The 13,623-nt window shown below is 40.0% G+C and overlaps 2 protein-coding genes across 2 annotated transcripts in view; both read right to left on the bottom strand.

Moving 5' to 3' along the window:
- LOC148367249 (SH3 and multiple ankyrin repeat domains protein 2-like) overlaps nt 1-13,623 on the bottom strand; it is a 130,452-nt gene that overhangs the window by 104,099 nt on the left and 12,730 nt on the right. Inside the window, exon 2 of the mRNA XM_088334080.1 lies at nt 10,637-11,051. Within this exon, the coding sequence (XP_088190206.1) occupies nt 10,637-11,051 (415 nt within the window). The remainder of the gene's footprint in view (nt 1-10,636; nt 11,052-13,623) is intronic.
- LOC148367250 (uncharacterized) lies at nt 886-4,848 on the bottom strand. Its single transcript, XM_088334086.1, has 2 exons — nt 4,181-4,848; nt 886-3,381 (listed from the first exon to the last, which is right to left on the bottom strand). The coding sequence occupies exons 1-2, from the start codon at nt 4,619-4,621 to the stop codon at nt 1,384-1,386; spliced, it is 2,439 nt and encodes an 812-aa protein (XP_088190212.1). The 5' UTR covers nt 4,622-4,848; the 3' UTR covers nt 886-1,383.

The raw sequence follows: 13,623 nt of genomic DNA, 5'->3' as shown, positions 1-13,623 counted from the left end.
AGCTCTTTCTTTCTTTCTAGACAGTGAAAAAAAGAGGGTGGGGGGTTCTTGGTCTTTGTCCCCTGGGAGCATCGGGACAAACAAAGCCAAGATCGAAGGGTTTGCCTTCTTGGCAAGGAGGCCTGGGTCAAACCGGTTATGTGGCTAGGTTTGCCCTTTTCTCTCATTTTTCATCTCCATTGGCTGAAAAAAGGTACGATGGAGCCAAGAAAGGGATAGGGAGCCTTTTCTGCGTAAGCGGGTAGATGCCATGCGGTCATAACCCACCCACCACCATTACCTCCTACCCCCCCTTCCCCCGTCTGACCCAAAGGTAACACAACAAAAGATAACGCAACAAACAGTTCTTGGTGCTGGGCATGAATATTTCAATTTGACACGCTAGAAAAAAATACCTGATCATTTAAATGAGTTGACTAGCTTAAAATCAGGGTTACTGATCAGTATTTTCATTCCTGCTCCACAATTTTTTGCCCCCTTCCCTTGCTAAAACCGCATGTTCTAGTATCAGCAACGTTCTTAGTTCTTATTTTTTATTTCATTTTCCTTGCCATGCAAATAAATCGTAGTTTGTTAGAATCAAACAATGTCAATTATTTATTTGTGTGTCCACATGTTTTTCTTTAAGACTGAACAGTCATTATTTATATCAATGAACTGCAAAATCAATCATTTAAAGCTAAAAATAGAATATGTTGTGAGATCCGCTTCCTTTTTGTTACTAGAGACACAAGAAGCTATTGTGGGAACTAATTTGTGCGGTAAACAGGGATGTGATTTGACCAAAGTGAAATTATCTGAAAATTAGCGGGGGGGGGGGGGGTGTGATTGCTAGCTGGGGGGGGGGGAAACCAGGTAGGACCAGGGCAGTGCCCTGGTGGGGGGAAAAGTGGGGCGAAGCCCCCCCCCGGAGCTCATGGGTTTTTTTAAGTACTTTCAATGCACTCAGATGACAAAGAAATAGACAAGACAACAGCATAAATTTTCAATGTATATTGAACTATCCCATATAAAATTACAGTTTAAGTCAACTCAAAATCAGTCACATTAAAAAACATTTCCCCAACGCCACTATCTTAATTGTAAAGAAGATGGTTCCAGTGGCAAGGGAGACCCTAGACGACCGGCATCTTTCTACAACTGCAGGCGGCTAACGGGATCCAGGTCTGTAGGAAACCGCCTCAAAGCGTGCCGCCACCAGCTTTTGGGATCACTCTTAGTCTGGACTCTACCCTTCGACCTGTTCGGCTTGGGTAACCCTACCAGGAGTACGAGACTCCCGCCGACATAGCTCTGGGGGTCATGGAGACGCGCAAAGTGCCCCACCACGATAAGGTGGTGATCCGTCGGGACACAGCTAAATCCATTCACATGACCCAAACACTACTTCCTCCTAGACTTCATTGCTTTGGAATGGGTCTTTCTAGCCTGCTTCTGTGCAGCTTTGATGGTTCTTCTTGAGGCAGCCTTGCTCATTTGGGTGTCCTGTTTCACAGCAAGTTCTGTTCGTTTTGCAGACAACATAGCTGCTTCTGCATCCTTCTCCTCCCTGTACCTTTTGGAGGATGTCCTCAGATTTAGGCACAGTATGGACTGCACAGGATCCATCAGAATGTCTTTCCTTCCAAAATGGCTGACAGAGGTGGTATTTCTTGCTCTTAGGGCATATTTTACAGTCTGGATAGAACTGTATGTGGCTATGTCCATTCTGCATGCTTTGGGGTTCAGGACATCACCCATGACACTAAAAGCCCCCTCTACTTGCGGCCCATGGAAGCAACTCATGAGAGCCTTCACCATCTTGGCCAGGGTTGGGTATCTTCCAACAGCAAAGACTTGGGCCCACCAACGATCCAGTGCAATTGCCTTCCCCTCTGAGTCCAAAGGTGTTGGCAACTCACTGTCCAACTGGTATTCTCTCACCTCGAGATCATAGTTCCCCAGCTCTGACTCATCAAGGACATTGGTGACCAACGACGACAGCTTCTTCAGTTGGTTTAAAGTTGAGCTGTGTCCTCTGGCAAGTGGGTCAATGGCAGAGGCTGCTCTCAGAAGCTTGCTGTTCATGGGCAACTTTTTCTGAAGGTACAGACCACATGCCAGATATGCTGCCTTGGCTTTGGCTTTGAACTTGAACACAACTGACGACTTGTTAGAAGAATCCATCAGTTTGCTGGTGACACCACCATAGAAAATATCATTTTCTCGGAGTTGGTTGGCTTTGTTGTTCAGTTCAATTTCTGTCAGTTTACAGCCTTGAAGGGACTCTGGCTTTAGGAAACAGGACAAGAACTTCTTGAAGAAGGACACTTGCTTGTCGTTCAGCTTGTGGATCATTGGCGTTTTCGTCTCAAAGGTGATCACATAGTTCTTCAGCAAGGGCAGAACTGCTGTGTACAGGTTGAGGGTGAGAAGCGTATCCAATCTTGTGAAGAATATCTTCTCATAGATCCTCTGCTTCCTCTTCCTTCCTTCCTCAGTCATGTTCTTTTGGCCTAAAGCTGATTGTATGTCTTTGAGTTTGGCTTTGACTTCTCTTGAAAGATCCTTCTTGTGGTAGATGGCCATGATGGTGGGAAGATAGAGTTCTTTATCTCCTCTGCCAAGAAATGCATAGTAGAAGATGGTAAAGACATCCATGAGGCGTAAGGTGGACATTGAAACATTATAGTTTGAAAGCCATCGATGGCTGACAAATCTCTCTGGCATGGTGAAGGTGATGCCTGTCAGAAAGCAAATTTCTTGAAGAGCTTCCTTCAGATCGGTTGACCACTTGAAATCGTTGAAGAGATCATTATGGAGTCCTTCAATCTTGTACTCAAATGGCTTGCAAAAATGCTTAGAGGCGTTGTGGATGTGGTGGCAGGTATCCCCATCTATGTCAAGGAGATGTGGTGCTGGTCCCTCTCGCAAACGCGTCTCAACTCCAGATTTGGAACCCCGCATCACTGCACATGAGTCCATCAACACAGACACCAAATTGCTCCAGGGAATATTGTTCTTGGTCATGAGGGCTGAGAGTTCATCAAAGAGAGATTTGCCGTCAACTTTAACAACACTCAAAGATGCTAAATGTTCCACCACAACAGACTTTGTCGACGGGGAGAAATAGCTGACGAGAACACACAGGACACGGTGTAGATTGTTGCTGGTGGACTCATCAATGTTCATTGAAAAGTGGGAGGATCTTAAGTTTGTTAAAGTCTCATCAAGCATAGTATGGGCAAGGCCATACTTTGTTTTGTAGGATGCACTGGTTCTATCCATGGACAGTCCATTCAGAGCTTTTGGATCCCTTGCCAGTTCCTTTGACAGTGTGATGAGCTTTGGGGCCATGGTGAACGGAAGAGAATTTTCGGCCAGCACTCCCAACAGCATTGCCTGAAGAATAAAAGAAATTTAACAATAATCAGTAAACAATTAAATAATTTAAATAATTATTTGAATTATAATCCAAAATGTCATGCGACCAAAGTAAATAAAAAAGGATTTAGTCTAAACTTTCATGCACATTCACATGTCAGAGTATTTATTATGGTGACAAAAAAATGTTGAAAATTAGCTACAAACCATTGGAAATAATATTTACCATGCAATAAATCATTTAATCAATCATTCTTAATACATAATGGATAACAAAAACATAAAATACCTCATGCAGCAAGCTCTGATAAAAACACAATCATGCATTCGACTAAGATCATCTCTGTAACTGCATACATCAAGACACTCAACATCTTGAAACCTAAAAAGTGCAAACATGCAGCATTCATTTGAGTTTGTGTCAATGATTAACCATGTTATTAATATTAAGTAAATTATGTACCATAATAATATCGTGGCCATTAAGAAAATCAATGGTAGAATATCATACAAGTACTTAATTTAAAAAATATAAATACTGACAATAGTTTTGATTACTATTAGGCTTAATAATATTTTTAAATTTCCTAAATCATATTTTAAATGTAATAATTTATTTCTTTAATAGCAGCGTATCCAAGTATTTGATAAATGAAAGTACAATAAGTATAGGCCCTACAGTAAAGTGTTGGTGTAATGTACACATGAAAATCTATTATTGTAATTGTTAAATATTTATGGCCATTTTTATTACGTTATAATATTTTCGAAAAAAATGGGAAAACTGTCAAATAAATTTGAAAAGTTTACCACCTACCTCAAAATTCACGACTCTATCAGCAACTGGTACAGGTTGTTGGGGTGGATCACGTCTCTTTATTACCGCTTCCGATTGTGATGTCAATAAGGGATGGAGGCCGTAAAGTTTTGGAGTTTTCGTTTGGGCACCGAAACTTCCAGCGATGGAATAATTTGTCGTTCTTGACTGGAGTTCTTTCACGTGTTTTTTGCTCTTTGCGTGACTTTCAAGAGCTTTGAAACCTCTCCCACCATAGTCGATGGTATCATGACACCAAATGCAAAGTGCTTTCCCGGCACGATCGATCTTCCGAATAAAGTCATTGAACAAATTCGTCACAGTCTTCTTTCCAACATTCGTAGATAATTCCTTCTCCAACCAGTCCCATCGAAACTTGTTTTTTACAATCTTATCAATTTCTTTAGCTCGCGGAGCATCTTTGCGTTCGATCACGGACATCTTTCTTTAAACACCCGGCAAAAACGTGTGAGAAATGAACAATGGCACACTCCTATAACAAGCGCGTTTATTGGTCAACACGAGACTTCAACCAATCGCAAGTACGTTTCATTTCAGTTACGGAAACACTCAAATGGCATGCTGTCGAGACGAAATCGTTTTTTTTTACCAATTAAAACACCGGAAATTTTAAAATTTTATTTTTGGAGATAAAAAAAGCGGAATTCCGCGAATTAGCGGAAAAATCACATCCCTGGGTAAATCGTCAGCAGTACCTGCTGGCCTTATCAGTAACCACCGAAGTAGATTCTGAACTTAATAAATATAATTAAAGCAATTTTCTCGAGAACAGCATGACACCTTTGTCTGTAGGGCGCCAACAAACAAAAAGGCTGCAGAATATTTCCTTACAATTACCCTGTATAAAATAACTGCGCCGACAGTTTCCTGGGTCGGATCTTTGCTCTCCATACTGGTGCTATACCCCCTGCCCTTGCGTCCTTCCCATCTCTTTGAGACTCATTTTGTGTCCATGAAAGACCTCTTATATTATAACAGCTTTAGCCCGGTTTTATAACAGCTTTAGCCCGGTTTTATAACAGTTTTATCCCTTCCTCCCCCTGTGGAGCGCTTATTACTCTACCCACAATAAACTAGTTAACTGTGTCCGCGCTTGAATCCTCTCAGTCAAACCATAACAAATCCAATCGGCAACAGCGCATATCCGGTATTCCGATGATGTAAAAGCCATGTTATCGTGCACAATCACCAGATTAAGGTCTTGGTCCGAATTTGATATAATTTAGATTGCAATAGTTGGGTTAGTCCTTTCATTTTCCCAATTACCGTATTTTTTGGACTAGGAATCTCTACCGAGTATAAGTCGCACCAGCCCAAAAAATGCATAGTTAAGAAGGAAAAACTATGTATAAGTCCCATTTTTGGGGTGATAACGTACTTTGGAGGTGAGGTCGGTTCATTTAATGGACGCAAGAGTGTGTGCAAGGGATGGATATGTATGCCGATAGTTAAGAATGACTGATATCGACGCATATGATGCGGAGGGGCTAAACCAATGTATGCTATCAGGCCTCTCTGCCGATGAACGGTTGCATGGCACAGCAACTCACCCTTTGTTGAGCTAAATTTTTGGTGTCGGGATTGGAAGAGCAAAGTGGAATGAATGTTTAGTGAATGTGTTCTTGACTAGTCACCTCTCACTCACTACAGGGATTTAGCTTTGGTATTTAAATAGATAGATAGATAGATAGATAGATAGATAGATAGATAGATAGATAGATAGATAGATAGATAGATAGATAGATAGATAGATAGATAGATAGATAGATAGATAGATAGATAGATAGATAGATAGATAGATAGATAGATAGATAGATAGATAGATAGATAGATAGATAGATAGATAGATAGATAGATAGATAGATAGATAGATAGATAGATGGGGGCTTTTTAATCCCTCTTACCATTTGCAATTTGTTAAAGATCCTACTCTTTAAAACGACTGCTGCACTTTACAGCTTCTACATTCGGTCTATTTCCCTTCCTTCCCTTACTCGGATGACTACGCATAGAGAGTGGGTAGTGTTGGGTCTGCACAGTGCTTCCAAACGAGTCCATCTGCCAAGGAAGAGGAGGAGGACGAGGAAGCAGAGGAAGAGGGCGGTGAGCATGTGTCTCATTCGGGATTGACAGTTACATGGCTCCAAGATAAACACCCGTCACACTTGAATCCTTCGCCGATCACACATGCTCTCGCTCTTGCCACAGATTGCCAACAGACAAAACAAATCAGGTGGAGGTGGCCCCCCGCACAAACACATCCCAAGCAAGAGACCCTCTTATTAGCTCAGGAATGAGGGCATTTTGATGTGGTTTGAGGACTCAGTTGGAGTCCTCTTCTCACCTCTTTTAAGATTAGATTTGGTAAAACATTGTTAAGTCCAGCAACAACACATTCTGAAATTGTTTCCCTTTTTTAACAAGGGTGGCGAGAGACTGTTTGTCCTGCAATACAGACGCTCCCCACTTACGACCATTCTACTTACAAAAAACGGTAGATACCAACATTTTGTGGGATGTTGAAAAATTTCCAGAGATTGCTATAAATTCGATTTTGTATTGTGTTCACCTTTTTCCGAGTAGAGGACAGTTCTGTAGTGCTTCTCTCCGCAGCGTGGCACTGTGAGAGGTCACCCAGCATCCACCCCGAAGAAGAAATCTGGCTTCCTCTTCCTAGTTCGTTCGTAAACATACTATACTGTATCTCCAGCGCGCTAAGAACTTTTTATTGTTTAATATCTCGTGCATCCATTCAATACGGTTGGTGTAAAGTGTAGAGAAGAGGCAAGCCGTTTCATATGAAATGAAAGTGGAGTATGGAAGCTTGATACTGTCGGAACGCTTTTTTTGGCCACTTGAAGCTTATCTTCCAAAAGTAAGTTTAACTTAACCTTATTCACCTTAATAGAGCATATTATTTTATGGAATGTTTATTTTTAGTACAAAACAATACAGGCTACTTATACAAGCCTTAAACATACTTATACAAACCTTAAACATAAAAAATATAGCACTGGAGCAACTTATGAACAAATTCAACTTACGAACAAGCAACAGGATCTCGTTCGTAAGTTGGGCACTATAAGTAGTTATTTATTAAATACTCAATCAAGTCAGAAAATCCAACCATTAGATTACATTTATTATTTTTTACCACTATTGTTTATTTTATTTTATTTTTTATACAACTTTGCCTGTATCTTAACCTTGCATTGTTTGCTTCGTGACTCTGGAACTGAAAGAATATCATATTGAGAATTTTTTTTAAATCATGACGATTCTTAATGATATGTGTCAGAAGTTGTATTTCCTCAAAAGAAAAATAGGTTCTATACTGCATAAGACAAATGGAAAGCTTTGGTTAGAAATATCGAAGCAAATAGTATTGTTCAGATTCTGACATTTTGAAGCTTTCTCTGCTTAAATACAGGTGATTCCAGTCACCAGGATTATTAACAATCTTCTGCTAGCTTGCTAATGAGCTGATAATTGGTATAACCTGAGTTGTAGAAGAGAAACCTCTAAAATCGTGCAGGTCACGTGACTCTCAAGGTCTGGAGTACTCAGGTTTGGGTTACAGCAACAAAGATATATTGATGTTATGTTATGGAAACCACGTTCAAGGTGTATGCTAGACACAATCAAAAGAAAATAGTCGAAGAAGTAGTGTATGATGAGGTCAAAAGACTAAAAACGTGGTGTTTTGTCAGCCTTCATTGGGCCCTACGCAAGATTTTGGGCCCCTTATTACTTGATCTTTTTCATACCTATGAGAACTCCATCCATGTTCTAATCCAGGGGTGGCCAACTTTTTGGAGTCGGGGGGCACAGCAGGTGCCAATCTTGGAAAAATATACAATTTTTTTATCTGGGAATAAATCTACATGCAGACATTTACATGGTATTGTTCTTTTGAACAAGATTAGTTTCATCAAATTGGGTTTGAAACAATCACAATTAAAGCAAAATAATATATAAGCACTATTTAGTTTTCAAGCGTTACAATAGTTGTACTTTTATAAAAATATTTTTTTCGTATTTCCGTAGTTGGATTTCAGTTGAAGTTCAGTAGTTTTTTGAAGTATTAATCTATTTTTAATTTTTGTACTATTTCTGCAGTAATTTTTTTGGTAGTTTTTCCATAGTTCTTAATATTACTGTTGTATTACGATAGTAGATATTTTTGTTGCATGTCTGTTATTTGTTAATAGTATAACAGTACTTTAATGATTTTGGTGTTTTTGTAGTAATACACCATTAATATTTTTTTCATATTTTTTACTATTTCTTTATTATTTTGTAGTATTTCCATAGTTGAATTGTTGATGTACATCCGTAGTATTTCTGTAGTAAAGGATTACTGCAGTTTTATTGTTGTAGTATTTTTGTCGTCTTTCCATAGATTTTGTGTAGTATTTCTGTTTTAATGCTTCTGTAGTAGCATTTCTGTGTAGCACTATTATGGACATATTTTTGATGTGTTTCCAAAGCAGTATTTTAGCAGTATTTTTGTATTTTTTTGGGTAGTTTTCCCATAGTATTGTTTTTGTCATATTTCTTTAGAATGTTTGTAATTTTACTGTAGTTGTGTTTTTCTAGTAACTCTGAAGTAATAGTTCTGCAATATTTTGTATCATGGTATATTTGTAGTATTTCTATACTATCTTTTTCTGTTCCAAAAGGAAGCAAAATAATATATGAGGTCCCGGCTTTTAAGCACTGTATTTGATAGTTTTGTAGTGCTTTTGTAGTATTTCTGTAAACGTTTTTTGTTGTAGACACACAAAAGTGACATAAGGGACAAAGTTGGCACCAAAGAAGTTAACCGTTGTTTAGGGCCCCCTAGTGGTCGCAGGGCCCTAAGCAGCCGCTTAGTTCGCTTATGCCTTGGGCCAGCTCTGTGTTTAAAAAACATTTTACCACTGAAAACCACAAATACCAAGGAGATAATCCTGGACTTCAGGAAGAGCAGAGCAAACCCAGTGTGGCTTCACATTAACGTGGACAGCGTGAAACAAGGTCCACTCGATCCGATTCATATCTCAAAGGCACTCTCCTGGTTGGCCAAAACCCCGGCAGTGGTCAAGAAGACCCAGCAGCGACTTCACTTTCTAAGAGTGATCAGAAGGAACAATCTGAAGGAGAAGCTGGTAGTGAAATTCAAGAGAGCTGCCATAGAGAGCATTCTAACGCACTGCATCACAGCGTGGTACAGGATGCTCTGCAGCGGACAGGAAATCCCTACAGAGGCTCATAAACATGGCCCAAATAATCACCGGCTGCCCCTGCCCAGCCTGGAGGACATTGTCAGCTCTCACTACCCCAGCAGGGCAAAACACATCCCAAAAGACTCCTTAACCCTGGTGAACTATTTTTCAAACTGTAACCATCAGGTCTGCGGTTCATATCCCACAAGACCCGAGTGAACAGACTGAGAAATAGATTCTTCCCCAGAGCAATCGGTAGTTTTGTAGCAACACAATGATAATAAACGTGATTTTGATTATGAATTTACTATACTAGAATTGTCTACCAAAGTCAGAAATCAAAGTGTCACTGCAGCAATGATGCCAATGACAAAAACCGCTTGATGTCAAAATTTTACTTGGGCTATAGCATCTACGAGGACTGTATCCCTGAGTGCAAACCCCAAAAACGTCATTGTGCAATCTCACATCCATCGGAGAGCTGCCTCGAATGACTCCAGCTGACGTTTATGAAGGCCTTCTATCTGATTATGCCCACACCAAACGAAAAGAAGAGAATACTTATCTCAAAGCAAAATGGAAACGGATATCCCTGTGCAGCACAATTCATTCAAAATAATTTGTGTGTTGACGAGTGCATTATAAACATTAAGGTTGTGGACACATCCGTCAAGCTGGTGAACAATGCCCCAGTCCTATGTGTTAAAGGACAATTTTGCCTACAAAAGTTCGTCTCTAATAATAAAAGTGATCTGGAATTTATCAAGTAAAGTGGACTAGACATAAGGGTAAATGATGTAGAATTCAGCCAGAAAAATCTTCCAGATGAGTTGAAAAAGTGGTACAGCTAGTACAATAGCCTTAGGAACCTGGATTAGATTCATATACCAAGACAGGTACAATATTTCAGCTGATTTGTAAATAATCCCAAATGTATGACTTTTTAAAAAATGCATTACATAAAAGAAAGAACAAAAAAAATCACAAAATTATAATTTCTGAGACAGTCCTGTAAATAAGTCCATGGTTATGGAAAGCGATGTACGAGCACAACATGAGATACACTTTATCACAACATGAACAACAAGAGAAATTCCTGTACTTTGAGAAATAGACCCTATTTACCAAATCAATAATTATTTCATATGAAAATCCAAAAATGTATATGTATTTTGCAGTAATATGATGAACTAGATAAGAAAGGTTAAGATTTTGAGTCTAGGCTCACCTGGGTTGGCGCTGTGAGGGTATAGCCCGCCGGGCTTCCTCCCCCAGCCGGCTCAGGGAGGGTGACCGGCTTCTTGATCCCCTTCCCATGGTTCGAACCACCACATTACCATTGGGCCTGCCGCTGGGCATCTGCTGGAGCAGCTGAGGTGACAGGCTGCGATGTAAAGCTGAGGAGCCAGGCTGCGAATGACCCTGCTGGGGAGCCCTGCTAGGGTGCTTCTGAAGATGGAGTTCCCAATTGCTCGGTGAACCGTGCTGCTGGTATTGACTGACTGTTAGGTTGTTGTCGCTGTTGGAGCGCAGTAGGACCCGCGGAGCCGATAGCGATGCGGGGTATTGGCTTTTTCCGCCGTTGTTGCCAGACGATGGACCTTGGCGTTGTTTGGAGTACGCTGGAGCCTCACAGAAAGGCACTAGAGAAGAGTAAGACAACAGGGTCTTGAAAAACATTTTTTCTTAAAAATAAAATAACTTTTTCCCCAATGTAACACCAAGGTTTGCACTGTCAAGAAGGCTGGGAAATTCTCGACAACCAACTATTTAAGTCCGCCCCCACATGGTGCCAAGAACTCAATCTTGGAGAATCTTGATGACCATTTAATTATATCTTTTGATGAGAGTTGAACAACATTTATGCTCAGATTTAGTTTTAAAATTTTGAAATCACGTGCAAACCCATTGACACATGACGATGGCATCTGCATGAGCAGATTTTTAACTGTGCTCTCCTGAGTTCAAATGTATTGTTCGGTAGGATGGACATATTGATCAAACAATGGTAAAAAAAATAATCAAAAGATACTTAAAGGTTTGCCTGAAAATTAGCCCATTTTTTTTATCTTAAATGCTAGCTATATTATGAATAAGAACCAGAGGACCAGGGAACTCTCTTTTAACCATTTACTGGATCCCAGAAAGATTTGAACTACAGCTTCGGAGCCTTCTTCTGCATGAGGCAGAAGGGCTCTGTCTTATGTAAAAATAGTGCCTAGTCTTATACTGTCTTGTTCCTCTTCCATGTGCCACATGTTTGAGACTCAGTGGTCTTAACCTGTCCAAACTGGATAATGTGTGCGAGAGTGCTTGTAGATAGGAATACACCAAAAGCAAGGAAGGCCACAGCAACCTAGCAGGTCAGCTCAAGTCTTCTATCTAAAATCAGAGATGGTTAATCCAACAATATCATCCAAAGGCATCCGCAGGCCAGCTGAGAGACAAATTCTCTCCAAAGTGTCCTAGTTTTTCCTCTTGGCCTTGCCTCCATGCCTGCAATGCATCCCGAGAGAAAGGCATGAAAATGGGTCAGGTCTTTTAAAGTTGAGAAGGTTGAGGAGGAAATACCGTGTTTATTTGTGTATAAATTGCACCCCTAATATTGGTTAAAAAACGGTATCAACCTTTGTTTGACTTTTTCTCAGCTCAAACCAATGAAAGAGATCATAAACACTGAGTTCCAAAAAAAAAAAATTCTGGATATAAACTTTTAGTCCCCCTCCTCTCTTCTTTGTTCAGTAAATGGTCAACTCATAAATCTAAATACTTATGTTGTACTGTTTCTGCAATCACTTGGGCTCTGCAGCTCCATCTAGGCACTGTTGGGCGGAAAAGCAAAATCTAACACACAGCTTATAAAGGTATGTGAATGCAAATGTGGGTTGCATATTTGGATTTTGGATGCAGTTAGATGATATTTTATCCTAGTTTTGGGACTGATACCGATTCCAGATAAGGCACCCGTATTTAAAAATAACCCACAACTATTAGTAGATACATTAAGAGGATGCAATGTTAGACGATGTGTTGGCTACATTTCATGCTATGAAGAAAAATCTCCTGGACAAACAATACAACCTAAGAACCTAAGGGATGTTGATTGTGTAAAAAGAGATGAGCCGCATTAAAGTTCAGCTAAGTTGTAGTTGACACAAACGTAAAACCACCTTAAAGAGAAAACTAGTGAACAGCAGCCTCTAAATTAAGAGCCATTGTTCAAACCACTGTAAATTTCGGACTAAACGCAGCTTCTTTTTTGCTACATTTTAAATGTTGCAGTTTTAACCACGGTCAAGTCAAGTCATGTTTATTTGTATAACCCTTAATCACAAAGAGTCTCAAAGGACTGTGTGGCTTTCTTTTCATGGCACGAAAAACATTTTGCCCAGCAACACTAGACCGAAGTTCACAGAGGTCTAATTAATCTATATGAATGATCACACTTCTGCTCCCAATTGCTCCAAGTATTAAACATGTTTCATTTTGTCGCCAAATTCCTCAATTTTGCGGTTGACACAAGAAACGGCAAGCTGGCGTAATCCACAATGCATGTGCTCTAAATACAAAACACAGTGATGCCATCTGAAAACATTTATGACGCACTCCTGAAGGAGTAAATGGTGAATAATTTTGCCAACATTATTCATATAATACATGACAGGGGCAAAAACGTGTTGGCACTTAATTCAATAATTACTACGTACTGACGATATTTAAGCTTTTTAACCCACAAATCAAGTCCTCAATTTATACATCCGAATTGAACAGCAGTAAAATTATCGATCCAAAACTCTACAGTTCTCATTTGTTTCATCAGAGTCATTGTCAGGTCACTGGAGTTTCCTTTAATCCTCGAGGAACAATGACAAGCGAATGCAATTTGGTCCGTTATCGTGGCAACCACCAGTGACAACAACACACAAAGCACAAACCTCACCAGAATGGAAGCCACTGTGCTGTCGTCTAGAAATTTAGGGCTCGTATTTTACGCGAAGCATCGCTCATTCGCGTTTTCTCAAAGCATGTTTGGAAATATGTGCTAGTGTCAATCACGTCTCATCCACTCCAGCTTTCTCCTTATTCAGTCGTAATATGTACAAAAATTTCCCGATAAGGAAAGAAAAGGAAATATGGCGCAGGTTTTATTTCTCTCTTCCCATCTCACAAATGATCAGAAGACGCCGTAAAGCACCACCTACGACCACTGACAAC

The sequence above is a fragment of the Urocampus carinirostris genome, chromosome 4, assembly GCF_059441175.1.
Source record: "Urocampus carinirostris isolate Australia breed hairy pipefish chromosome 4, RoL_Ucar_1.0, whole genome shotgun sequence".
NCBI classification, from domain to species: domain Eukaryota; kingdom Metazoa; phylum Chordata; class Actinopteri; order Syngnathiformes; family Syngnathidae; genus Urocampus; species Urocampus carinirostris.
The sequence above is the reverse complement of the archived record's forward strand: the minus strand, read 5'-3'. Positions and strand labels throughout refer to the sequence as shown.